At 39.2% G+C, this 27,478-nt stretch overlaps 3 protein-coding genes across 7 annotated transcripts in view; 2 read left to right on the top strand and 1 right to left on the bottom strand.

Moving 5' to 3' along the window:
• The window catches only part of rufy2 (RUN and FYVE domain containing 2), a 24,433-nt gene extending 6,657 nt beyond the window's left edge, over positions 1 to 17,776 (top strand). For all 3 annotated transcript variants that reach the window (XM_085153921.1, XM_085153929.1, XM_085153913.1), the window contains 17 exons: positions 17 to 134; positions 1,718 to 1,819; positions 1,936 to 2,059; positions 3,152 to 3,216; positions 3,322 to 3,387; positions 3,783 to 3,852; positions 4,416 to 4,517; positions 4,681 to 4,797; positions 4,917 to 5,009; positions 5,861 to 5,935; positions 6,049 to 6,146; positions 11,552 to 11,671; positions 11,880 to 12,009; positions 12,148 to 12,242; positions 13,276 to 13,324; positions 13,453 to 13,533; positions 13,768 to 17,776. In XM_085153921.1, the coding sequence (XP_085010047.1) occupies positions 17 to 134; positions 1,718 to 1,819; positions 1,936 to 2,059; positions 3,152 to 3,216; positions 3,322 to 3,387; positions 3,783 to 3,852; positions 4,416 to 4,517; positions 4,681 to 4,797; positions 4,917 to 5,009; positions 5,861 to 5,935; positions 6,049 to 6,146; positions 11,552 to 11,671; positions 11,880 to 12,009; positions 12,148 to 12,242; positions 13,276 to 13,324; positions 13,453 to 13,533; positions 13,768 to 13,911 (1,649 nt within the window). In that variant the 3' untranslated portion in view covers positions 13,912 to 17,776. The remainder of the gene's footprint in view (positions 1 to 16; positions 135 to 1,717; positions 1,820 to 1,935; positions 2,060 to 3,151; positions 3,217 to 3,321; positions 3,388 to 3,782; positions 3,853 to 4,415; positions 4,518 to 4,680; positions 4,798 to 4,916; positions 5,010 to 5,860; positions 5,936 to 6,048; positions 6,147 to 11,551; positions 11,672 to 11,879; positions 12,010 to 12,147; positions 12,243 to 13,275; positions 13,325 to 13,452; positions 13,534 to 13,767) is intronic.
• hnrnph3 (heterogeneous nuclear ribonucleoprotein H3 (2H9)) lies at positions 16,385 to 26,283 on the bottom strand. 2 transcript variants are annotated; one of them, XM_085153958.1, is made up of 11 exons: positions 26,179 to 26,283; positions 23,823 to 23,915; positions 23,246 to 23,401; positions 22,414 to 22,557; positions 21,114 to 21,252; positions 20,123 to 20,322; positions 19,862 to 19,957; positions 18,878 to 18,993; positions 18,456 to 18,591; positions 18,077 to 18,133; positions 16,385 to 17,962 (listed from the first exon to the last, which is right to left on the bottom strand). In XM_085153958.1, the coding sequence occupies exons 2-11, from the start codon at positions 23,908 to 23,910 to the stop codon at positions 17,886 to 17,888; spliced, it is 1,209 nt and encodes a 402-aa protein (XP_085010084.1). In that variant the 5' UTR covers positions 23,911 to 23,915; positions 26,179 to 26,283; the 3' UTR covers positions 16,385 to 17,885. The 2 variants fall into 2 exon arrangements, with proteins under 2 accessions (XP_085010084.1, XP_085010091.1); XM_085153965.1 differs by lacking the exon at positions 26,179 to 26,283 and adding an exon at positions 25,979 to 26,084.
• Positions 26,135 to 27,478, top strand: part of pbld (phenazine biosynthesis like protein domain containing) — a 22,704-nt gene continuing 21,360 nt past the window's right edge. Inside the window, exons 1-2 of one of the 2 annotated variants that reach the window (XM_085153999.1) lie at positions 26,135 to 26,249; positions 27,375 to 27,474. In XM_085153999.1, the coding sequence (XP_085010125.1) occupies positions 27,414 to 27,474 (61 nt within the window). In that variant the 5' untranslated portion in view covers positions 26,135 to 26,249; positions 27,375 to 27,413. Of the gene's footprint in view, positions 26,250 to 26,796; positions 26,981 to 27,374; positions 27,475 to 27,478 lie in introns of those variants that run through there. The other variant, XM_085153991.1, reaches the window with a different exon arrangement.

The raw sequence follows: 27,478 nt of genomic DNA, 5'->3' as shown, positions 1-27,478 counted from the left end.
TTTCTTCTTTTTCCAGTGAAGAAGTCCTTTCTGGGTTTTAATAAGTCCCTGTGGGGTCCTCTGGAGTTGGTGGAGAAACTGTGTCCCGAAGCGGCAGAGATCTCAGCGTCCGTACGAGACCTGCCAGGACTTAAGTAAGAAGTGCATGTATTTACACACACATTTGCTCTCATATGGCTCGACCACTGTACAATCATAATCAGAAGTAAAGCTTGATTTATAGTACTACATGGTAAATGGTAAATGGACTGGTTCTTATATAGCGCTTTTCTACTCTGTCCGAGCACTCAAAGCGCTTTATACAGCTAATTCATTCACCCAATCACACCCATTCACACAAGCACTTCTAAGTTTAAGTGCTGAGTATCTAACATTCGTACACATTCACACTCCGATGGATGCATCAGAGAGCAACATGGGGTTAGTATCTTGCCCAAGGATATTTGGCATGCAGACTGGAGCAGCCGGGGATCGAACCACCGACCTTCTGGTTAGTGGCTGATCCGCTCTGCCACCTGAGCTACAGCCACATACACCTCTCCAGAAAAAGAGCTATACATCTCATGACGCAGCCGCAAATTATCTGCTTTTCTGTGTAGACATTTTACTGATTAGAGCACAGATAATGCCTCTGTTAAATCAATGCAATAGGGTTTTAACTACATCTAGCTTGCTGTTAATGCTAATGCAGGAGCTAGTGTTTTTCCAGTGAAGACACAGGTTGTTATCTCATTTTACAGGCTTCATTCTTTTCTATGTTTCAGCAAAACAGGGTAGTAGCTCTCTTAGCTCAAATTTCATGATCAGCTCCATTTGTGACACAAACACACCCACACACAAACACAGAGAGCAGTGCATAGGTGTAAATGCAAACAAGCACTACAGGGATTCAGTGTGAAGCTGCAAATCAATGCTGAAATGAGAATGTGACGTGAGCCAGCTCAGGGAAGTACCTGGGTGTTTACTTTCACTTCACCTTTAATCGTTCTGCCGCTTCATTTCTTCCTATTTCCCTATTCTTCTTTCATATCGACACAATTTCTGAACATGTGACACGTGGAACTGTCTTTGGCAGAAACTTCAGAAAAATAATGTTAGCGATAGAGGAGGACCAACCTTTATGTAGTTTGGAAGTGATGTGCTTAGCAACAACAAAAAGTGTCGTGTCCTGCATTCATACTGAAGGTGTGTCCTTCAGTGGATCTAGTGAGGAGGATTACGCTAAACCTTGTTCATGGACAGTTTCCACGCCATGCTTTAAGTTCTCGAGTTTGATCTGGTCCTAAATGAGGAACAGTTGTGTTGTTTCACACAGAGAACAGAGTCTGTTTCCTTTGCTGGGGCTGAGTAAGAGCAACAGACGTGCAAAAAAGCAGGATTTTAGCAACACTGAGTGCCGACGCAAAGGTTTGATACAAGGAAGCTCAAACAGTGTCTGTGCCCACAAAGAAAGCAAAGTTTTGGATGTTCGGATTGAGAGAGAACACCAATACACTGAAAATAGAAAAAGCTTGTATTCAGTATTTAGAAAATGTTTCGAAATCTCTGTCAAACTTTAAGAGAAAATACTGAATGCTGCACTTTCTTGTTCCCATCTCATAGATGATGAACTGTAACAAGAGTCAGGGTTAAAAAGAATCTAACTACTGCAGACTTGAGTAGACAGACCCTCAGAAACACCTTGAAATCCAACCTTATCACTGGTGTTTGTTTCCAGGACTCCATTAGGCAGAGCCAGAGCATGGCTGCGCCTGGCTCTCATGCAGAAACGGCTGGCCGACTACCTGCGACTTCTCATCACCAGAAAAGACTTGCTCAGGTACACCAGAGAGAATGTGTATATGTGAATATTATTATATATTTACAATGAAACATTGCCGATTGACTGTTCAGGCCATTGAGGGTAACAGATGATGTCATCTCTCGCTTCCTTAGTGATTTCTATGAGAATTCGGCTCTTATGTTGGAGGAGGAGGGAGCAGTGATCGTGGGCCTGCTGGTGGGCCTCAACGTCATTGATGCTAACCTGTGTGTGAAAGGCGAGGACCTGGACTCTCAGGTATGCCACTGACGGGGAGAAATATTTTGATATTAGAAAAAGTCTGACATTGCTGTGCAGCCAGTTTTATTTAATTTCCTGCTTATACCATACTAAACACCAGAAGGTGGTGTTTTGTGTCAGTGGAGCAAAGAATGTTACTCATTTGTCCTGTACTACGTGACCTTTGAGCATAAGCAGTTTATCTTTTGTTGTGTGGTTTCAGGAAGTGTGATTGCCGGTTTAAGTTATTTTATCTCTGCATCTCTGACTCCCTTTGTAAAAATCTGTGTTCTCTCTTAATATTTATTTTCAGCATTAATCAATTGGAAACTGCCTTTTTAAAATTCTCCTTCTTCTTTCTTTTAATCGTGATTTTGATTAAAGGCGCAATAAACAAAATTCAGAGCCACTAGAGTTCATGTTGGAGCCTCAGAGGCCTAAATATAAAGATATAGACACAACACCCAAAGCACTGCATGTTTCATTAGGTAGCAGAAATCTTGTGTTGACTAGAGGTGACGAAAACTAATCCTGCCTCAACCGTTAGCCCAGGACAGCAGATTACACAAACCTGAATACATCTACAGCTGCATCTAGTGTGTCTAAAAGTGTGTGTAAGACTCTCATTTGCTCTGTGTTTCACCATAGAAGCCAAGCACCAGTAGCGAGCTTGACTGGGCAGAAATGAAATGAGAGTGTGTGAATTAGAAGACAAGCAGTACTATGTTTCAATTTTTGAGGTCATTTAACAGATAACATCCTCTGCTTTGACAGGATGAAACCAAAGGATGGTGACTTGGTTTACTTTAACTTTCCTTTAAGTTCTTATCAGCTCTTCTCCAACTCACCATTTTAATAGTGCTATAGCGGGCCGGTGGCTTTTATGCATGCATGCATGCGGTTAATTGATACATTTTTGTAGTTACAAATTGCATATATTGTGTTTGTTTTGTGACTTTTAAATAAGTCAACATATCCTTGTAGGCATCTAATTTCTGTAAATGGTCTGGATTTCTTCAAATTCCTTCAAATTGATGTTTGTGCAGTCGTTGTGAAAAGCAACATGCCTGCCTCTGAGTGATACTAGCGCCTTCGTTTTATTCATTTAAGGTCGGGGTGATCGACTTCTCCATGTATTTGAAGAATGACATAGATGATTACAGGAGTGAAGAGAGGTACGATTTCTTTTTTCTTCTTCTCTCTCCTCAGTTTGATGCAGCTGGTTTCTTTCCCCAAATGTGATGCATCTCTTTCTCTTGTGTCTGTTTCTATGACAACAGGAATAGCCAGATAGCATCCATCTTGGATCAGAAGAATTATGTAGAGGAACTGAACCGACAGCTCAAGTAAGACATTTGTTTGTACTGGAAACAGACCTGTGTGCTGGAGGACCTGCAGATTGTGCTGTTAATAACTGACAGGAAGTTGCAGGAAGTTTTTGTATTTTACCACAACACTTCCCAGAATAAAAGTATTCCAGAGTTTGAGATTAAACCCGTCTGGGTGGTTTAGAAATCCAACTTTTGTCTTCTCACATACTTGATAGTAATGAACGTAAACTAATCTGAGTCTTTCGTTAATGCTAACAATTTTAAACAAACCCTACTTGTGTGGCGGCTGTGATTATATTACAGCTACTGCAGTCCTGGTTTCATATACGAAATATTAAATGTTTGCACATTAATTTAATGAAACTCATATAGAGGTCAGAGGCCCACCACAATGTTTTTTCTTCATGCAGCTCCACAGTTCACGGGCTTCAGGGCAGAGTCGACTCTCTAGAGAAGTCCAACTCTAAACTCATTGAGGAGGTGAGAACCAATAATCACCAAAGAGTTGCGTCTTCATTTCACCCACCTGTCACCTGTGTGGAGAAGCATTTGTCTGTTACACATTAAAGTCATAGAGTATATTTGGAGTATAATAGCGTCTGTGAAAGCCCTTACAGCCTATTTGGCACAATGCTTTTTACCAAGTTACACGGTTGCACATGCAGCTCTCTAGTGACACCGCTTGGTTAGAGGTTTGAGGTATGTCTAACCTTTAAGCTGTAATCCTCCAGCCAAATTTGGAGTTTCTTATCAGGGTTTTTCTTTTTCAAATTGGGCTTTTGAAGGGTGACTACTCCTTTAAGTCATGTACAGTAAAGCCAACAAATCTGTGTTTAAGCTTATTTAAGACAAAATCTACGAATTTGCCTTTTTTGTGACCATTTGCTAAGCAAAATGTCCAATGTGTGTGGGTAGACGAAACCTAAATTTGCAAAACAAGTGAAGACAGTCTTTTACTTGTGATATCCATTTATACCATACTAGATTTTAACTCTGGTTTTAAACATGTTTCCTAATACATGTGAATATGTTTGTGTGTGCAGTTAGCCATAGCCAAGAACAACATCATCAAACTGCAGGAAGAAAACCAGCAGCTGAGGAGTGAAAACAGCCTCATTCTGCTGAAGACGCAGCAACATTTAGAGGTACACTGTGTCACATGTACAAGCACAAAATGAAAGTTTCTTAATGTTATTTTTTCAACTAAAAGTGAAATGGAAATTAGGTCTTACAATCTATTCATATAAAGTTTCCCTGTTGGTGTTTTTTTTTTTTAATTTTAAAATTTATTTTAATTTTTTAATTTAGTTAACTCAAGGTGATGTGTCAGTGGAGAGAGACACGTACAAACAGTCTCGTCAGGGTTTGGATGAGATGTACAACGAGGTGCGAAGACAGCTAAAAGAGGAGTGTCAGCTCAGACAGGTCAGACAGTGGCCGTGCGTGTGCGTGTGTGTGTGCGCGTGTGTGTGCGTGTGTGTGTGGAATGTGTTCATGACGTCATTCTAAACAAACATTACATTTATGCATTTTGCCATTTTCAGGATGTGGAGAATGAGCTGGTGGTCCAGGTGTCGATGAAGCAGGAAATGGAGCTCGCCATGAAACTTCTGGAGAAAGATATTCACGAAAAACAGGTAAGAACAAATATTTTGTTTGCAGAACAGATTCTTAGTTACTGATACTGAAGCAGCGGCATTAATTCATCTTTGTGAGGAGATGCAAACATAATTAAAATTCCAACTGCAATGGATAGAAAATGTCAGGCATCATTACCTGTTCAAAAAAGGTTGATGGGGTATTGTCATCACCCTGCCGGGTGGGTGGGCAACATGGATTCCCAAGTTTGTGAATGGGATGACTTGAAGACCTCGGACGAGTTAGAATCCAGAAGTTTTCTGAAAGTCTTGTGAACGTGATAAGGAGGTGACCTAGGATTTTCAAATTGATACCATAGGTATATTGACTAGGAGGCTGAGGGGTAGCACTGGTGAATGCCAGTATTTTATTTTATTTTTTTAACTTTTATTGGTAAAACAAATAACCCAATCTGTGATTAGGATCAATTTATAACCCTCACACTCCTGGTTTTAATGTTCAGTCACTGCTAACCAGCTCTCTGCTTCCAGTCTAATGTGTTCCCTACCAGGTGACTCCCTGCTCAGTCTGATGTTATGCAGATTCTTTATATCATTCAGTTGCTTCTCTACAAAGAATCTTGTCCTGCAGTTGACCCAAACTTAACTTCACTATCTTGGATTGCAGCCAGTAATAATTATCTGCTTTCTTTGATATGAAGAGTAGAAGAACTTGTTGGTAACAGAGCATTTAGAGCCGTCTGAAGTCTCACAGGGAATGTTTAATATGAGCATCCAGTTTTCTGTAACTGCTATAGTAAGTAAAAAAAAACAAAAAACATGCATGTGTGCGTAAAGAGGACAGCCAATACTGGACCAGAACACAGCTAAGTCTCTGATTTCATTAATAGGACACACTGATTGGACTGAGACAGCAGCTGGATGAGGTCAAAGCCATCAATGTAGAAATGTACCAGAAGATGCAGGTACAAACACACACACACACACACACTCATCGTCATATAATGTTTAAGATCCAGAAATAACAGAGAACTATAGTAATCCTTACTACTTCCCTTTTTCTTTTTCTTTTTTTAAGTCGTCTGACGAGGAAATGAAGAAGAAGAATGATGTGATCAGTCGTCTGGAGGAGAAGACCAATCAGATCACTGCCACCATGAAGCAGCTGGAGCAAAGGTGAGACACACAGCCTCTGGATGCACAGCACACACCGTCAAAGCACTTTGTCCCCTTTGTTTCACGTCCAGGTGTTTACACCATGTTCTCTGCTGCTCTGTTCAGACTTCTGAACCTTTAAGTTAAGCTGATAATACTTTATGCCTCTTTAGAAAAGTAAGTTTGATATTTCTGAGAATTTTTTTGATGATGTTGTGTTTCGGTGTAAATAACTCTATACAGAAAAGAATTGGGACTATGATTATTAATCAATATGTTCTATAGGGCAGATTGGTTGATGGTAGCCCATAGAAGTAATAAAAGTCACATAAAACATATCAAACAAGTAGAAATGCACCTTTCTCTTCTCCCTAAACATTTAATTGTTTTTGATTTGTGCAGTGGTTACAAAAAAAGACAAAAACTTTGTTTGATTTTTTTTTCTTCTTCAGAGGGGAGCAGAGCCACTAGGCAGATGCCTAGTATCAAGACAATAGTTCAATATGTTATTACTACCTTCCTTGTGGAAACCCTGCAATCCCATATTTATCATATCTGACACACTGCAGTAAATCTCATGCATGTTCAGCTCTGTTGCTATTGGCCCATGTCTTTCAGTCCTTCAGTGTGTACGTGCTCCATGTTTGTGGTTTTATCTGCGAGTTCATTGATGTTTTATGACCCCCCCCCCCCTCCCCTACCTGAGCCCATTGTCTTCCAGTCAACACACTCCACCTCTCCCATCTCCTCTCCCATTGGTTTAAATCTGTTCCATCCTATTTGCGATTGGTTGTGAATGTTTTACTTTTGCTATCCTAAAGATGTTTGTAGGCCGGTGCTATAGGACACATTAGTGGGAGTTTTGTGGTGTAGCTAAAACATTTTAATAAAGTAAATCTAATCATATAAAGAATCGCTTTATTTACATCTAATGGAAAATCGCCCCCTGAGAATCGGACATGTAGTTGTTGTGAGTGTAAAGCTTGGTGTCCAGGCTCAAATCTTCCATGTTGATAGTGCAGTGTTGTGCAGATGTAGCTGGGAAATTCCAAATTTATCTGCCGCAGTCATAATCATCTATATTCTGCATTTCCTTGCCCTCTTTTTCCAACTTCTTTTCATTACTCAAGCTTACTCAGATGAATGTTACAATGCCTTACGTTTACACTTCCTGTTGTGCTTGTGATGTTAAGTCGCAAAAAGTGTTAAGTATAACCCGGGCCACTGATGTATTGACATCCTTTCTTCCTTCCCTCCTTTCTTTCCTCTTTTTTCCCTCCCTTCTGTTTCTCTTTTATAACTTCCATCCATTCATTTTGCTCCCTCGAAACCTCCATGTTTAATGTTTTGGTTTTTTTTTTTTTCGTTTCCCGATTTTTATCCCTGCTCCTCTGTGCAGTGATAAGGATCTGCTCAGTCAGACCAGAACGCTTGCTATGTCATTTGTCAAGTGTGCCAGCACAGACACAGAGCACCAGTATAAGCTAGTCAAGGACATCTCCTTCTGAGGATATGAGCGCATGACTAAACGGACTTTACTTAGAAGAACATTCCTGTTTTTTTGCACATACTATTCAGATGGTTTTAGGGCCTGAGAGCTGCCACAGATTCAGGTGAAACTGGGACTGCATGTTTGATTTATTTACTTCATCAGCAAAGTGCTGGGATTCAAAGAGATTATTGCCGTGTCTCGTGATCTTTGGTTAAAATGCATCCAAACAACTTTAAGATTTTGTTGGTCAACAGTGACTGGATACAAAAAATGAATGTAGTTACTGTGAGCTGAGCGCTTTGATTGTTGCCACCTTGGTGTTTTGAAACATGACAAACGAGGGGAGGATCTGAGTAAGAAATGGAGGGATGTTACACGCAAGTTATGTAGGCCCACCCTAAATGACTCCTAGTATGGATCATAATGTAGAAACTGAACATCGTGCTGCATTTAGGACGACTTTAAACTAATGACTGAGAGGTTTGTTCACTTCTCTGACTCGTTTTTGCAACTCTGTCAGAGTATTTGACTCCATTAGCTGTAATTTACTTAATTTCTTATCCATGTTTCTGTAGGCATTTATGGGCTCAATGCCATCCTCTCTCAGATGTAGCTGTGCTGAAAGTAGGGATGCTCCTAGTGGTTAACTTACTAGTTGTTAAATGAGAGGAAAGATTAGACTAGTTGACTACTCTAAAAGACAGAAAACATCCAAAAATTTGCCACGTGTATGTATGATAAACTTAAACTTTATCATACATTAGAATTTTTGTATTTTAGCTATATGAAACCATTAATCACATTAATTGTGTTAATGATAAATAGACTGCTTCTTATATAGTGCTTTTCTACTCTACCTGAGCACTAAAAGCGCTTTACAAGCATCATTCACACCCATTCATTTAAGCACTTATTTCTATGGTTAAACGCTTTCTATTATATCTATTCATACGCCGATGAATACCGATGCATTGAAGAGCAACTTCGGGTTATTATGTTGCCCAACGATATTTGGCTTTCAGACTGAACCTGCCATACCTCCTGAGCTACAGACACCCCTAATCAAATCATGTTTTAAATGCCGCCGTGTATAACATTGCAAACATGTACAGTCTGCAGACTTTGGATAACCGAAGTAGCGGCCTGGGTTTCTTCCACAACCCAGTGCAGAATGTGGTTACACGTCACTTGAGTTGCTTGGTTATATTTCAGTTTATTTTGACAGACGTTTGTCTATGATTGTTATTTTTTAAACAGAGTACTACAGAATACTTTCCCGCCTCGCTTTTTTTAAAAACTTCTTCTATTAAAAGAGAAAGGAGGTGCCTACGATTGTTGGGTTGCAGCCCCAGGTTGTGGACGGTGGTGTTGTAACCTCTTTGAACTAGTAATGTCCTCGTATATTAATAAAATACAGTTAATATGTTTAATCGGCTAGTATTTCTGATGCCACAACCATTAAATGTCTAATCAACTAGTTCTGCACAGCTGTAGTGTGTAGAGTGTGCTGGGGAGGCTGGTTACTGAGCGCAGCGCTAAGTACAACTAGTGTTTATTAATATTCTTGTGGCCACCTTATTGAATATATGAGCACTGTAAATTAGTGAAAGGTTTGATAAGATTTACAAATGAGTTGCTGTACTTTTGAAGAACTACGACATCTAAAACATCTGTGTAGTATCATAATGCACTTCCTTGGCTACATGGCGGCTGTGCTGCTCACTGTTCTTTTATAGTGTGTTCGAGCTACCTGTAACTTACATATACAATGCATTTTCTGTTCTTTCCACATTGCGTTTGTTATATTTGGCAGTGCTGAAATGTTGCCAGTTTTTTAAGATATGCCTGAGATAATAGACATTAGCGGTAAAAGATGAGCGTTGTTTGAAGCCGCTTGTTATGATGAAGTAAATGAAGCATGGTTACAAAACCAGACAGGTTGCCCCCTGCTGGACATTAGAAAGTGTGCAGTTTTGCACTGACTTCAGTTTTCAGATCCAGAAACCAGGTCCATCTTTTATATACAGTCTATGGTTAGTGCTAAGTGAGGGAAAGTTTACTCTGTCATGACAGTTTAACTGATCCAATATTGAGACAGTTAATACTTTAATAGAAACTGAAAAAACGTTTTAAATTAATCATACACTACTATTCATGAACATGCGCAGGTGTGCACACTCATACATACAAGTACTACGTATTCTTCCTGTCTCCAGTAGTCAGTTTATGTGCAGTAACACAGATAGTGAGATAGCTGGCTGTTTGGATGTAATCATAGAGGTACTTATCGATCACATTGAGTTAGAGGGGCATGCGCTCGGCTTTTGTGTCACAGCTACTGAGAAGTTTTACCTGCTAACGCTGAGTCGAGTCCCTTTAACGTTTAGTCAAGATGAAAAATAAAGGTGGAAGGTGCTAGTACTTAATCATTAAAGACCTTCCCGCCACTATAGAAAAAAAATGCAGACATACCTGTTAGCAAAATAGTTAAAGGCATCCACACTGTCTTGGCTGAGTTGTTTGAGTAACCGTTTCTGTTCTTTGCTGTGTGTTCCTCCACCAGGAAGAGTGTTTTTATTTTCTTCCCAGGCAGCCGAAACTGTTAATGCTCATAAGTAAGCGCTGGAACAGGAAAACCATCACAAATCTAAACAAAATGTTTCTGCTGCTGTCTACATTTCACCATAATCAGGCACTGAGGTCCCCCTGCAGATGTTTAGTCAGAAATTTCTGCTGCCTTTAGTTTGCTGCCGGTTTTCTCTGCATGGCGAACCTTACCCCTGGTTAGTAAGCATTAAATGGAGATTTCAGACACAAAACTTTGCTCCATTTCTCTGACACACGACACTGTAAAGGTACAAATTGTAAGGATTGGTGAGATTGTCAGCAGAAAGTAGTTTACATTCATTGTTGGGGCACTATATAGAGCCTAGAACATATGCTCAGAATTTGGACACTCAAGTAATATAGTGGAAAGTAAATATGTGCACTATGTCTTTTAAAACATACATGAATTTGCACACAGCTCATCTCATTGTCAGGTTGAGATTTTTAGATACTACTCTGTGGGACCAGCAGCTTTAGATCAGTCAGTATGTTTTGTCTCTGCTGAACAGACAGCTGATCCAAATGAAAAGACCTGTAGTTACACAGCTGTAAACCTCTGGAGTTCCTGTCAAGGGAACTGCGTTATTGTGTTTGTCTTGGCATATTTATTGACTTTTGTGATATATCAGGAAGTAATTCTACTCTTAACTCCATGTTCCTAATACTTCTAATCTGAAGAAAAAGAAACAGTCAGTACAGCTGTTTAAAATTCACAACTACTGTCTTTTATCACCGTGATCAATAAAGGTAGATGTTTTGAAAATGCCGGGTATGTTTTGAGTTTTTTGTGAAACCTTTAGCGTGCCGTGTTTAGAAACATTTCTTTATGTGAACTGTCAACAGTCAGTGTATGCCAGAGTGTGGTGGAGCAAATAAAAGAAGAGGACTACAGTATCTTTGCATGAGTTGTGATTTAAAATAATCTGTCTGAAACAAGCAATGGTAAAGAGACTCTGTGTGAGAGCAGCTGTCCTTTACTCTCCTTGTCCAATTAGTTTCTCCTAGGTGATTTCCACGCTTTGTTTGATTATGCATCTTTGTTTTGCCGTCTTTACACTTTTTGTGTTCCTTATTGTTCTTTTTAAACACCCACAGGTAAATTCTCAGTCACGCGTCCTTTTGTTGCTCACAGTTTTACTTCCTGGCAGTTCAAACTGCAACACCTTCCTTCATCCCAGCCTCAGCCGTGCCTCCTTTACTTTACTGTCCATCCTCCTGCCCATCTCCCTATGTTGTTTTCTCCCTCTACACCCCAACTTCCTCTTCCCTGCCCTCCCAGTTTTTTCTTTCCATGGTCCTGAGTTTGTTCCTGGTTATAATGGTGCAGATTACAGGAGGCAGAGCGGCACCGCACCTCGGCCGAGGAGGGCACCAGACGCTTCAAGCTGGATTTTGCAAACAAGGCCGACAGCCTCCAGCGGCAGATCGAACACAGAGAAAAGCAACTGTAAGCAAACCGCCTACACTGATTGGTTAAGACACACCCACCCACACATAACGAGCACATCTGCTTTAACTAAATTTTACATAAATACTTGATACATTGATTTTTTTCCCCATGTATGTTTAAATCAGTGAATGCTATAATATAATCTATTACTTTGTCACCTTCACCTTCTTATTGATATAAACATGTGGATGTGCTGTACCTGTAGCCAGCAGCTGGAGACGGACCTAAAGATAGAGAGGGAGTGGAGGCAGACGTTACAAAATGACCTGCACAGGGAGAGGGACTCAGTAGCTCAGCTCAGCACAGAGGCGCTGCAGATAAACGGTTTAAAAAAGGTAAGATGGGGGAAAATAAATACTGGACAGGATGCTATGTTTTTTTAAAGTGTGTGTTTGTGCTTATGACAGTACACATTTCCATTTACTTGATATATGTTGATCCTTTTCTTTTCTTGCTTCCCTTTGATTTTCCAGGAGTTTCATCGTCTCCAGGATGAAAATGTTCAGCTGAAGACCATTTGTGAGGACCAGGAAAAAGCTCTGGAGGAGCTTGGCTCCAAACTCAGCGAGTATGCAAACTTTATTTTGAAAAGCTCTCTTTTCGCCATAACAAAGTTGCTTAGCAGTTTAGAGGGAGGTGAGGCAATGTCTCATAAGTCTTGGCCTTTCCACATTTTTCTCATGCAGCATATTAAAACTTGATTATGAATCAGATATACATTATGTGGTATAGGAACAATTCTAGATGAGCCTTTTTACGAGTAAATCCTAGCATGAGAACTATAAAGACTGTCATACTGACCAACCAGTGGCTGCTAGGAAGTACAGGACACAGACACATGTGCCAAAATCAGGTGTTAACAGCATGAGTGAGCTATCAATGTGTAGCAAGTGTAAACAAATTAAATTGGTGGGAGGTTCTTCAACTTTGAATGGCTCCTTAACTGCATAAAAGGTATTGATCGATGTTGTCATGATGAACTGTTGGACAGCTGATTCCTCCCTTTCTCCTTCTGGGTAACACTGAAATGACGTCTTTTATAGAGCTTCCTGATTGGCAGAGCTAACACAAATTTTTGACTTATTAAGTTGAAATCTTTTAGTTCTTTTCTTGAAAATTTTGAGCTTTTGACTCAAACATTTTTTGAGTTATTCCGTCAAATTTTTTGAGATACCCTACTAACATTTTAAGTTATGGATGGAAACATTTTTCTTTTTTCAGTGGCAAAAATGAGCATCCTTAGTTTCCAGTTTGCTTTTCACTGCCACACAACAAAGGCATTTAGACATCTGTGACTAAGGCTTAAATCTAACTTATAAGCTGTCATCTCTTTAATGTAAAAAAGAAGAAGACATTCGCTGGGCATCACATGTAGATCACTGGGAAAATTGTGTTTAGTGAGAATAAGTTAATTTTAACGTAGTTTGATACTTTTATTTAAGGTTTTTGGCACCAGACTAAGCAGTTTTAATGAGTCAGAAAAACTGTAACAACAGCAATATCATTATCATTACAGCTACAATCTTCTTTATCTCTGCGTGTGCTACAAAATTAAATTCATGCCCTTCGATTGGTAACTTTGTCCATTTTGTCTAAATCAGATCCAAACTGAAGATTGAGGACATCAAAGAAGCCAACAAAGCTCTTCAGGTAATTCAGACAGTTTAATAAGAAAAAAAGGATCAGAAGAAGCTGCAAAATCCCAGAATAAGTGTAGTTATCAAATCTGACTTTGGTTTGTGTGCTATTTAAGAACACAGGTTTGTTGTTTGTTTCAGGGGGGTCAGGTTTGGTTGAAGGACAAAGAAGCCACTCACTGCAAGCTCTGTGAGAAGGAGTTCTCCATCTCAAGAAGAAAGGTCTGTCTTAAGTTGACTTCAGATAGTTGCATTTGAACCGGGGTCGTAATCAGCACTGAATGATTTTGGATGGTTTGTGATTTTACACCCATTTTATCTAAAAGATCTTCAGGATCAGTCATGGTTTTAACCTCAGAGACCCCAAGAAATACTTAAAAGAATCATTGATCTTAATGGATGTAAAATGAATCCAGAAACATTTAAGTTGGTTTTACTCTCCGTCTCTTTCTACAGCACCACTGTAGGAACTGTGGGGAGATTTTCTGTAACAGCTGCTCTGACAACGAGCTTCCTCTGCCAGCGTCTCCCAAACCAGTGCGAGTCTGTGACACCTGCCACGCCCTCCTCCTGCAGCGATGCTCCTCCAATCCAACATGAAAGAGTGCTGCACCGCTGCCGTGACGGCCTCAAAACAGTCACACTCATGAGTACCACCTCTTCAGTGTTGTATAAGATCCATATGCCAACTTATATCTACAGTGTTTGCTGCTAAGGGGTGGAGCACATGCATTTTATGATCCTTACACTTGATTTGTCATTTGTTTAAAGCAAGGAAAAAAAGAAAGAAAAGAGCGACATGTGCATCTGTCTAACTTGTCGATGTAGCTGCTTGACTCTGAATGCAGAACATCTGCAGAGAGTCTAAAATATCTTCCCTTGTAGTCAGAGAAGAGTCTGCTGTAATATTAATAGTTATGACTGTCAGCCCCAAGTATATATATATTAAGTCTCAATGAAAATAACGAAGAAACCATATTTAGTTTATGGTGCACAATCCAATGAGCAGGTAACCATTTGTCGTAACTGCTACTCCAAAAAACGGTCACTAAAGTAAACGCTCAAACTCTAAGACTTCATGAAGCCCAGCCAGCAATCAGCAGGCTGGTTTTGGTAAAGTTCAGGGGGTGTGAGTGTTTGGTTATGAAAGCAGAAACGGCTCTGCAGAGGTGGAAGTGAAACTGCACTATGATGAACACTCCTTGTAGCTAAAAGCAGACAGTTCTATGAACCAAACCTCTAATGCATCTGTTAGTCCTCAAAGTCTCCACAATAACTTTATAGTTAAACAGGTGAGATTTTAAAGTTTGCACATGCAGTATGGTGGCCTTGCTGCGGCTCGGACTCCTTTGCACCTTCTTTTAAGATGGATTTAAAAGAACTCAATTAAGAGTTAAAATGCCTCAGACAGCGTTTAAGGAAGAAAAGAATTGTGCCACAAAACAACAGCAAAAAATCACTTTCTGTCACCGTTGTAGCAGCAGGTGGTTGACAGACAAATCACCACAGAACTAAGATGGTCATGGCCTCATAAAATAGGCTAAAGGCCTCTTTTTATCTGAAGTACTGGAGTTATTTATTAAACCTGACTTTGACATGGAAGTAATGTTATGTCCTGACATGACATGTTGCACTTTGGGATCTTAGACTGTATATAAAAGATGGACTCACCAGTTAGCAAAGCCCTTATGTGAGCTGAGTGTTTCTCTTTTCTCATCTTGATGTTTGGGGGATGCCCCGTTTATACACACTGATTCTACAGGTTGGACTGAACAGGACTTGCTGCAGTCTTTTTCTGAACAATAGATGTCATCACTCAGGAGAAACCTCCACATCAGCGCTGGTATAGAAGTTGTCTCATCTCATTGAGCTTGAGCACAAAAACGGAGGTGCACAACCAGCCGAAACGACACTAATGTGTGGCACACCCCAGCAGTTGTGATGTTACATTATGCGCAGAAGGGCAGGGATTAACGAGGTTTTTAAGTCACAAAGTAGGTCTACCTAAAAGGCATAAACTGCTTTTTTGTGTTGTTTTTTACTCTAATGGGGACAATAATATACAAATAAAAGATCATGTTGTATTTAGTAAAATGTAACACTAGAGATTAAGACCACAATCTCATGAGGAACGTGTTTAACTTCATAGATGAGGGTGCTCAAGGGAAGAAATTCCAATAGATTTGTATAGTCTGACTTCTTTCTGAAAGCTCGCTGCTGGCCATTACAGCACGAGACCCAGAAATTATCTCCATCTTTAATATACAGTCTATGTTGCTCAGCTTCAGTCACCAGGATCTCGTATTTCAGATGTTTTGGGTTTTTGGAAGATGCACAAGCAAAATTAGTTATGAACTCGTCATCCTGTATGCATTTAATGTTGAGACTCCTTTGCATAACCATTGGGAAAAATCTTAGGACTACATTTTTATAAATCCAGGAACATTTTTATAAATGGGATTTGTACGCAGTCACACTTCAGGCTAAATCTGCAGACTATTTACTGCTCCAGGCAGCTTGAGCTCTGCTGACACTAGTTTCACGTGAGGATATGAAAAGCACTTGAACTTTTTTTTTTTTTGTGGTATTTGTGCCATATGTGCCTGTGTAAATGCAGTGATTACCTTCTTTTCACGTTGCCAAAATGAGTCCTATATTTCTACACTGAGGATCTAAAACGAGAGCCCAGAATATTTCAGAGTAGCAACACTAGCCAGGGGGGAAAAAAAAAACATTAAAGGTACGTTTCACTGTTTTTGTGACACTAATGCAGTGGGTGCTGCTTTAAGGAGCAAGAGGGGTTGATGCAGTCAGCTCTAGTTTGTGAGCTCAGTCGTTCTCAGTGTGGCTGGTTCATTTGTTTTTTGGAAATTAGAGAACATCACGACTAAAGTTAGTGGTTGTAAACGCGAGTGTTACCTACTTACAAAATATGTTTGAACACTTGCCAATCATACTGGGTGAAGTATAGATTTTGTTTTATACACATTAATTTGTACTTTTATAAGCCTGAAAATTTTGAACTTTCCCCTGTTTACTTGAAGTTTGTTGCAATCAGATGTTAAAGAATCACTTTTTACTGCTGCTCCATTCGTGAGGGGAAGTTTAACCATTTTAAAATTGTGCATTTGTGTTGCCAAACTAGAGTTTTGAATGGAAGTTTGAAATATGAGTTCCAGTGCAGATTCTGGTTTTGTGCTTGCAAAGTTTACAAATTGATTTTTTTTTTTTCATTAAAGAACTGGATGTTGTAATTCCAGTGAAGAGACATAGACCGTGGATGATTTCAATAAGTGATAAAATTGTTTCAGATATCGTCTAAACATGTCATGAAGATCTATTGGCAGATATTTCCGAGCTGAACCCAGACTAGTCTTGTTTTTTGTCTTAAATGTCCCAGATTAATGTGGGACTTGTACAGTTGATACATATTAATGTTGTATATAAATATTGATTACCACTGTTGCCCTTTAGCTCACTTTGCAGTTTAAAATTAACTCTGTTGCCAACAGTCTGTTGTCTTGACTGTTTCGCAGTTTCTGATTAAACACTCACAGAATGGGTTCCTGCTTCCTGTCATTTTTTCCTAGCCAATTCAAGATTGAATCAGCCTTGCTTTTTTTTTTTTTTTAAACAAAATGTGGACTCTTATTTTTAATAACCTCAATATGGAGATTTTTACTCAAATAACATCAGAGTCAGAAAGACAATTAAATATAAAATTTATTAGGCAAAATGTACAACAGCTGCACAAGCTATCTTACAGCTCAAATATAGACTTTATTTTAATTCCACTCTTTGAGAGTGGAATATAATATTTCAACTTATTTTTTTAAATTCTGTAATGAACTGTGAAAACATTCATAAAAAACACACAGGCTCACATTTACAAAACATTCTCAACCAGAAAAGCTGATCTGAAGTCAAGGTCAAATGGATGTTATTATCTGAACACACTTCAATCAAGATGATTAAGACCCGCAACCTATGAAGACTTGCAACGAAACCAAAGCAATCCACCCACCCCTTACATATCAAACACCACAGCTGTTGCTCTGTGGGATGAAGCTCCTGCTGCACTGGAGAATTAAAAAGAAAAAAAAAAAAAGTGCATCCCACTAAAGTCGTCAAAAACTAATGCATTCAGATGTAACGTTCTTAATACCGTTCCAAAAAATATAATTACAAAAGACAACATCTCTTTCTGCAATTTGTATCTTTTCTGTATTTGTGTGTATTCAGATAAACTGTACTACAATCTTCAATTTTAAGAAACATGAACCCTTTGACATGACCAGTTGACCACGTTCAGCACCTGTGACAGCTCCAGGATTTTTATCTCCGTGTAAGCCGTGTTGTTCTTCATATGCTTCTAGGAATAGTGTGAAAATAGTGCTCGTTGTGGTCATGTCTGTGTCTTACTTTTTTCATTCTGCCTTTTAAAAAAAATAAAAATAAAATAAAATGTGGAACTTTGCGTCAGCTTTCCTGCTTAGAAACACTCATTGATTAAATGTGGCCTTCAGAGACGTGACATGAACGCCAGGATGGACTGGAACTGTGGGATGACATCATCAGTATGCACCTCGCAGCCCGCTGCTCCGGGAGCTTCCTCCTCCTGAGTTACTATAGTAACCACCGCTGCCACGGCCTGAAAGGTTTTCAAAAAAAGATAATTTGGTTTGAAAACAATCAAATTCATTCTCAAAACTATAAATGTATAATGAAACTGTATCAAGCTGAACAAAACACTGTTAAAACTCACTCATTTCAGCGGCACCGCTGGCTGTCGAGTTAAGAAACAGCTCGATGTAGCGATGTTCTGTGGAAAACCAACAACAGACGTTAATGTAAATGACATGTATGCATTTATCTGAAACTGATTAGTAAAGATAATCAAGCTGAAATATCTGCACGTCATGGAAAATGAGAGACTTGGTCTAAGCTCAATAGGAAGACTAACCTCCTTAAAATGTATTCCTATGTTAATTCTGCCTCACTGACATTTTTATTTAACTTTTTCCACTCTTCTTATTCTGCATCTCTGCTGTAAGTTGACAAGTATCTCTGAGTGAGAGTAATGGAAACACTGGCTTGAGGGGAGAGGGAAAAAAAAAAAAAAAAAAAAAAAAGCTAAATCATACGCATGTGGTTTTTGTCTTTGGACATGGCGGCCACGGCATCTTCATGGGAGCGAAACTCCACGTCTGCCTCTCCAGTTGACTTGCCGTTGGGAGCCATATCGATGTGGATCCTTAACGGGTTCAAAGGAGAGAAGAACTGTGAAAAATAAATAAAGGTTAATACAATTCTGCATATTTTAAGACGAGCAGAAACCAGACATCTCAGCTCTAAAGGACTGGACAGGTTGGGTTCCTACATAGATAATACATTTCCAACTTCTAACTTCAAAAATGAGAAAGTATGAAAACCCTCTCTCACATGTGACACACTCAACTGAATAATGCACCTTTCTGTCACCTAATAAAAATATTTTCAGTTAAATCAGAGTTTGATATGCTTGATCCAGTCATTAAGACAAATCATCAGATTAGTGTTTTCTTACTTTAGCAATGTCTCCCTCTGTGGCACGGAAAGGTAAACCCCTCATATGGACGAAATGACCGCTATGAAAGCCTGAGCCGACATCACTCTGACCACTGTAACTATGGCTTCCCACTCCTAAGTGGTGGTGGTGGGGCGGAGAGAAAAACAAAACAGTAATTCAGTATTTCATATGTGTATAATATATATTTCTTATATAAAGGTGTTATATCTTCACTGAGAGGTCTTAGATTTACTGCCATAGACATCTGCTTCACAAAGCAAATCCTAATTTCACTTATTGACATCAGCAGTTAGTGCAGTAGATAAAATTGCAGGGAAATCATTCGCAGGCAGGTAGAAGTACCAGTTACAGTTTCATGATTAGCTATTTGAAAACTCAAGATGGTGACCATTTTTAAGATGGCTGTTGAAAAAGGCAAGACAATCATTTTCGTCCTGAAAAAAAAAAAAAAAAAAAAAAATAGACAAGCCTTTTGAATGATTTTAGTTTCAAATCATACAAGCTGGAACATGTAGAAGTCTGAAATTGCTCAGAAGTTCTCTATTTTATGGACTCTCTATTTTAATCATTTGAAACAGGGGTGTGTGGTGTAGCAGTACAAGTGGTTTTTAAACATATCTCCTGGATAGACAAGTTACGTTCCTCACTGGTTACTCAGTTTGCAACTGTGGGCCCCAAAAATCTTGTTTTCAGTTTTTAGATTCAGAGAGGATTGGTCTACTATTCAGAAGCTTGGCAGTGCAGGAATCCCCAGTTCCTTCATCTGTATGTTAAAATGTCCTTGGGCAACTTACTAAACATCCAAGTACATTCCTGTTTTTATTAACAAATGTTTTGTGCAGATAAAGTACATGTTTGAGAAAAATAAAATGCAATTAACCAAATGTAATCACCAAATATCAGAAAATATTTCAGCCTTTCAGCAGGGGCACTAAACTCCAAATACACAACTCTGAAAGGCAAATAAAATCTGAACTTTACCTCTTCCTCCCCTCTCTCCTCTCACTCGATCGTCAAACATGCCGTTGCCAAAACCGTAGTTGTTGAACCCGTTGTAGTTGTCAAAGTTACTGTAACCTGGACACAGTAACACAGCAAAGACAATCTGCAGTTCACCGCTCACAGATACATTACAGGTGAAACAAGGCTCTTTACACCAGCAGAATGAGAGAGAACTGAATATAATTTATTCTGAATATAACTGAAGGTCCTTTTCTACAGGTTCAGACAAAAACTGCTTACCTCCTCCGTAACCACCTCCACTCCTCATATTATCCATCATGGTGGCACCACGGCCAGGAGAAGGACCAAAAAACCCTCCTCTGGGGCCACTCATCATTGGTCTATCATAGGGCCCTGGTCTCTGGGCTCCCATTCCCCGCCGGGGCACCTCATAGTAGGCTCTGATTTCATTACGACTGCTCTTAAAAATCTCTATGTACCTGAAATATGAGGTACATAGAGATACGCAGGATAAAAAAAACAAGAGGCAGAGGAGAGGGTTAAGGTGTTGAAGTGGCTCAAATAAGGTTACAAACATAGATATATAATTTAGAGAAGATAAAGACACAAAAGTAGAAATATTCTAATCAGTGGTCTGAATGATTGACCTCAAAATCTCACTAGCTGGGCTTAAGGCTGAAGTAAAGGATTTCTACACCAACCACTGTTACTTACAGCCAAGGAAACCATTACAGGGCTTTTAGGTGCTTTATTGTTTCTCTGCTTTAATGGTTGAACCTGTGCTGGCTGTTTGTTTTAATTCTATACTTATACCCCCCCACCCATAATAAATTATCTACATAAATCAACGAAGGTCATAAAATAAGGTCCAATGAATCATTTATTAAACCCAAATGTTTCTGTAAGGCAATTAAATAGAGCTCCCACATCTTAAATGAACACGGGAAAATTGTCTATGACAAAAATAACACACCAACCTTTATTTGAAAAAACAGACAGACCATCCCAATATTTCACATTTAATTACAATATATAAACCAATTAAGCTTATTAGCATAAAATTAAATATAACATGATCCACCCATTATTAATTACCATTTTATCAGTTTTACCAAAAAAATAAAAAATAAAATCACACTAGCACATCCACCCATGCTTATATTCAGACCCCAACCCAATAATACCACAATTATTCTAATATCACCACCCATTAAATGCTGTTAACAGAAGCCCAACCCAGTCCAGCCCGTCCCTTTCCCATCTGTCCCACCTGTGCCCTATTCTTTCCTTGTGTTTCCCCAGAGCCTTTTCTGCTATCTCCTTTGAGGCAAACTGCACGAAGGCTTCCCCTGTGCTCCTCCCCTGGTAGTCCACTGGCAGAGTTATCCCATTTGGCACGATTCTCAACCCTTTAACCCAAGCACACAAATACATAGGTCGGTAGGTAGACTGATAGAATTGATTGTACAACACCCACTACATCAGTGGAGCTTTAAGGATTAATGGGTCATTAAAGCAAATAAACAACAGCTGTATTATCTCATACTACTTAAAATAGGAGCATCTCAGGGGACTGACTTTACACTTGCTGCTCAGCAGTGGAACAGAAAAAAAAAAAACTGCCCTGGAGTCAGTCAGCATACAAACCACTGTATGTTCACCTTTGTTTTGTTTTTGGGTTTTTTTGTTTTAAAAAAACAACAACAAAAAACTACAGAGTGTATGTAGCACAATGGCCAAATTATGATATTTTTTTCAGATAAAGCATATTAGTATCCATCTATATTAATCATTAATGTAATGCCAGTGTCATTAATACTGACCCCAGATCAGTTTTATGGGATTGTCTTCCCTCAGCCAAAACAGCCCAGCTCATTCTATTATTAAATACTTTAGGAGCTATGGCATCTTAAGTCATACAAATGTGCTAAATAATGGACTAACAGAACACCAACATCATTGCTGTACTACTAACAATTCGGACAAGGACAAATTAGTAAGCACAGCATGACTAATCTGCAAGAACAAACGCACATTAGAACACGCAGACATGTTTAATAACTTAGTCACAGTTAATCATGTTAAGTTTAATAACCTGTCAATCTACTCTGAAGGTTAGCGTATGCCTATGTATTGCAATGGAGTTTAGTGGCAAAAGTGAAAAGCACTGTTCAAAGTGAAGTTGGCAGTATTTGGATTTCTTTTTTCTTTTTTTTTTTTAAATGATCCACATCACATTTCCTAATATAGCCCTGTTTATAGTGAAGATTGTGTGAAGTTGACAGCTCTATTTTTTATTTTTTTTTAAAAAAAGACTTATCTTTTTATAGACTTTTAAAATATTCTGTACAAGGTCTATATTGCAATGAAGCAACAAAGGGCTTTCTTAAGTGTTTGTCTTCAATTTAATTTATGGTTGCATCTCATTTGACAGCTACGGTGTTCTGAATAACAATAAAAAACAAAACAAACTACAGCACTGAAAAACTATCCTTGAGACTAAAAAAATCTACTGTAACATCAATACAACTTTATGTAGTATTTACCCAAAAGTCTCAGTGTTCATGTACCTGAGAAAAACTGAACAATCTCCTCCTTACTGCAGCCAAAGGGCAGGCCTCTAAGTCTCAGCATGCAGCCACTGCAGCTGTCATAGTCAGCAGGACCGCTACGCTTCAGCACCCAGTCCATCTCACTACGGTTCGACTTGAACACTGATTTGGACAGACAGAGAGAGACTCACAAACATCACATGCTGGTCATAAATTAAACTTAAACATGTTCATCACAGTTTTCTTAAAGGCTTCACATGCAAATGAGGAACCCAATATAACTGAATAACTGCTGCTTTATGAACCATTGGTGATACAAAGAAAAAAAAAAAAAAACCTTTATGCACCAGACGCGTAAAATGTAACTATTTCTTGCATTAAAAATATTCTTCTGTCTCACCTTTTCTTAACACAGCTGTTCACACTGACCACATAATTTCAGTTGACAAATTTGGGGCATTTGCTTTTATTTTGAACCAAGCGCGATTTTATGGATCTGAATAAACGGATGTAACCAATCAGATCACTGCATCTGGCAGCAAGTGTGCCTGTAACTCAGACTGCACACTGGGACTGAATACACAATGAGATAGAAATGGTAAAATAATACCATTTTACCTCAGACGCACAGCTAAACAGTGACGCCTCTCTAGAATGATTGATACCTCCTTATATGTGTTGCCAACTCTGCTAATAATAGTTCAAATTGCCCCACTGACATTGTGAAATGTGTACGAAAGCAGCTGTGATACAGCTTTAACTCCTGGATCACATTACAAAATTCAACGTGTTCAGTGTGTAGTGTTCTTAACATTCAAATCTGTTGCTCAGTTTTAACCAGTTTGCTTACCTTCTATATATCGGTGCCCCATGTATTTACGGTCCTTCGCAAGAGCATTCTTGAAATCTTCTGCTGTTTTCAGCTCAATAAATGCCTCTCCACTCGGACGACCTTCTTTTGAGTATGTGAAACACACTCCATTTACTTTTCCCGCGATGTCACAGTCTAAACATAAGAGAGATTGCGTCAAGTTTTTAAACTGATGTCTTCTGCTAGAGAAGAGGTAATGGTAGGGAACCATTGCAAAAAGATTAAAAAAAATTAAACATCCAAGTTCAGGCACTCAAGGTAAGTTTGGATAAGTAATAAACAACCTTTACATTATTGTCCTAAAAATCATCTTTTAAGCTTGGATATTTTATCCAATTCTTTGGTCATAATTTCCATTTTTCTTGATACCCTTGGGTCTTTGATATTGCTACTGAAATTTGAATAGTGTGGCATATAATAAAAACAGAGATGTGCTACAAAAGACTTGTGCATGCAAACTTGAATGCCATGCTAATCGATTTAACTAGTCTAATGACAATTTCAACACTAACAGCTAAGGTCTTGTCTGAGGATGTAAAGACGTCTGTTTCCTCACCAGAAAAGAAACTGGCCACCTCCTCCTGTGTGCAGGACCAGGGAAGTCCTCTGATCCGAACCACGTACCCCTCGTCATTCAAAGACATCCTCACTGTCACAGACGGCACAACACAGCAGAAAGACATTTGTGTCAGCAACACTTGCTTAGTTATGAATTCTTAAGTTTAATAATCCATTTATTACAAAATTGATATTTTGCATTGAAGCTGACCCCACAGTGTTATGATTAACATTCATTTGCCAAAAAAAAGAGTTACTGGCTCTATGCCAGTCGGATGCGTCAGTAAGGGTGTATAGTTTTCCAGCGTGAAATAGTCCCCCCACCAAAAAAAAAAGAAAAAGAAAAAAATCAAATGGGTGACACTGCCTGCTGTGGCAACTCCTTGTGGCAAGAAAGCAGCTCATATTAGCTTTATTTTTGCATTGAAGACGAGTAGATATTCATTTCCATGTGTTGTCATTTGTTGTTCTTAGAAAATAGGGATCAGCAGGTCAGACTTTAAAAACAAATCTGAATTGGCCGAGAAAAATCATATTTAGTGTATCTCTAAACATTATGCGTCTAGTCTTGCTGACCAACAAGCGTGGGTCACTATGTGGAGTCCTGTGCCAGATCTATATAAAGGACCAAAAGTATTCTGGTCATTTGCTCTGGGGGTACTGGACACTGAACAAACTTTAAAAAAAAAATGCATTTATTATGAATTACTATTTGCTATTACTATTATTCTTTACATTCTGGTCTGCATTTTAATAATGTGTGCATTCACTGTTAATGATAATGAAGTGGAAAGTTTTTAATGCTTCTGGCTTGCAAACAGTACTTGACCATTCATCTTCTCCTGCTTCTCTGGGGCCAGATCGTGAGGTCAGCAGCCTAAGCAGAGAAACCCAGACCTCCCTCTCCCCAGGCACCTCCTATAGCTCATTCAGGAGAACACCAAGGCACTCCAAAGTGTCCTGGGAATACCTAGGGCTTTCTTCCAGTAGGACATGCCCAGAACACCTCGCCCAGGAGGCATCCAAATCAGATGCCTGAGCTATTCAAACTGGCTCCTTTCAATGTGCAGGAATAGTGGCTCTACTCTGAATGCCTGTGGCTTGGCTGAACTCCTCACCCCATCTTAAAAAGAGAGAGGCTAGCAACCCTTAGGAGAAAACTAATTTCCGCCATTTGTATCTGTGATCTCATTCTTTCAGCCACAACCCAGAGCTCATAAACATAGGTGAGGGTAAGGACGTATATCAATCGGTAAATTGGCAGCTTTGCTTTCACGTTCAGGTCTCTCTTTATCACAAAAATCCGTTTCAGCATCTGCATCACTGCAAAAAAAAAAAAAAAAAAAGGCGCCTCAGTCCGACAGCCAATCCCTTTCTTTCTGCCCTCACTTGTGAGCAAGATCCTGAGATAGCCAACATCCCCCGTGTGTGCTTTACACACAAAATTTATTTTAAAAAGAATATGAAAACAAAGTTAGGCTGCACTAACAGTCCCTCGTTGTTAAGTGTGGGCATGATGGCCTTAACTTTAATCTGGTGAATAAAAGCTGAAGGAATAATTAATATAAAGGAATATGGCTTATTAAACATAAATAAGATCACTCGAGTTGTTGCCGAATCCTCCCCTTCAATCCTATTTTTGTCAACCGATTTGCAAGAGCAACAGGTTTGGCAAAAGTTAACACCGAGATTAAATGTTTACTGATGCATCTATCCGGATAGTTTGCATTCAGCTCATATTTTAACATTTACGGGTATGTCGACGCAGTGACAGACTAGAATCTTTTTTACTTTTAAATTCAGATTAAACTGACAACAAACCTCGCCGGAACTGTACAATAAAACAAAGTAAATAACTATTAGTAACATATGACACAAAAAGCTTTCAAAGAACATATCTAATAACGACTTTCTGTATCTTTGCAGCGGCCAGAACGACTTAAAAAGCTATGGTCTGATACTTCCTCCTTCCAGCTGTTTATGTGTTGTGCTAAAAATTCGAGAGCCGCGCTAGCTAACCTAGTCGGAGTTCAACTTATACCCAACTTGATCCTTTAAACGCAAGACGGCATCTTAATAAAAAGTTCTCCAAATCTGAGTATCCATCAGTCTAATATTCATACTAGTTATATGTTTCTCGTAAGCCAGACTTACGCGAAAACGTTAGCTCGGCAACATTAGCATTTAGCAGACTAGCCGCTAAGGCTAACTGTAGGACACAGACAGCGGTCAAACGTACAGGACAAACGAATTCTCGTTTTAACGGTCCTGCGTCTTCACTGGATGTCACAACACAACCCCATAAAGAAACACATCCACAGTTAGCAATGAATGAACCGGTAAAATTATCTCACCGCTTCCTCTTATCCCCGGTCTCCTGCTCCTGCCCCGTGCCTCAGGTGACACTGCCAGCAAACTTGCACAGGTATGTTCTCGCGAGATTTCGGTTTATAAACGTTAATTCATTCTAGCGTCTTTTTTTCCCTGTTACTAGTCCGTGTTTTCCAAATTGCTTATTGATTTGACGCTTGTGTTTACGACTCCGAAGAGAGCTGGTATCTGGGACATGTAATAAAAATAATTAATTTACCAAATATTCAGCGTGCCCGTTATTGTAAACTCAAAATCTAGATTATGCGTTTAAGACTAAACTATCGTCAGGGTAGTCGGATTTTTTGTGTGTCTATAATCATAAATTAATCACTCGCTCTAAATATTGTAAGACTAGTCATGCATATTCTGGCTATCTATACAATACAAAACAGTATTTATCGCATTAAAATGTTATTTTTAGATTGTCAAATAACTACAGTTAAGTGACTATCTTAAGGGGTAAAGTTTGTAGTCTTAAACACATACTCATTCTACTACAGTCGCAAACCGGTTATGTCTAAATGTGACTAAAATAAGTGGAAAATAGGATAGGCTGCAGGGAGAGAGAAAAAACACATGCAGAGGAAGGGTCAAAAGTCCATCCACAGCACTGCGTGTGGACCCTTGCCATCAAAATCCGTGCTGAAGGAAGGAGGCTCTTAACTTCCAAGCCATTTCGTCTTCTTTCGCTCACCTGCAATGGAGATACCAGTGTTCACGCTGGATGCCTTCACCAACTTACCGTTCAAGGGAAACCCAGCGGCAGTTTGTCCACTTCAGCGTGTGAGTAAGAATATTTAGGTCAAAGCTTAAAGTTTAGTCCTGCGCTATGGCGGCCTGCATCGGTGCTTCGCACAAGTGCAGACCAGAAACAGAAATTCTTTCTGCAAAACAAACTGGACAAGATGTGTTTTAAAGGTATTTTAACTCAAACATTTTTTTGTAAATTCAACCATGAAAATGAAAGTGGTTTGTTGCGTTCCCCTGAAAACGTTGCTATCACACAAGAACTGAATAAGACACATCAGCCTGCTGCTTCCAATTAACTTGTTTAGTTGTTTATTCGTTTTCAGTGAGCAAACTTCCTCTGTTTGTCTGCCAGAAGCTTACAATCATTAGCTGGTCAAAGCAGCTCAGGACACTATCATTTGCTCGTCAAATCGTGTGTTTCTAACAGGAGCTGAGTGATGATTTGTATCACAAGATAGCAGCAGAGATGAACCTCTCAGAAACTGCTTTCATCACCAGGACGAATCCCTCTGATAGCTTTACTACAGGTAT

This window comes from Neolamprologus multifasciatus, chromosome 1 (genome assembly GCF_963576455.1).
Source record: "Neolamprologus multifasciatus chromosome 1, fNeoMul1.2, whole genome shotgun sequence".
Classification (NCBI taxonomy): domain Eukaryota; kingdom Metazoa; phylum Chordata; class Actinopteri; order Cichliformes; family Cichlidae; genus Neolamprologus; species Neolamprologus multifasciatus.
Note: the sequence above shows the minus strand (reverse complement) of the source record. Positions and strands in the feature narration are given on the sequence as shown.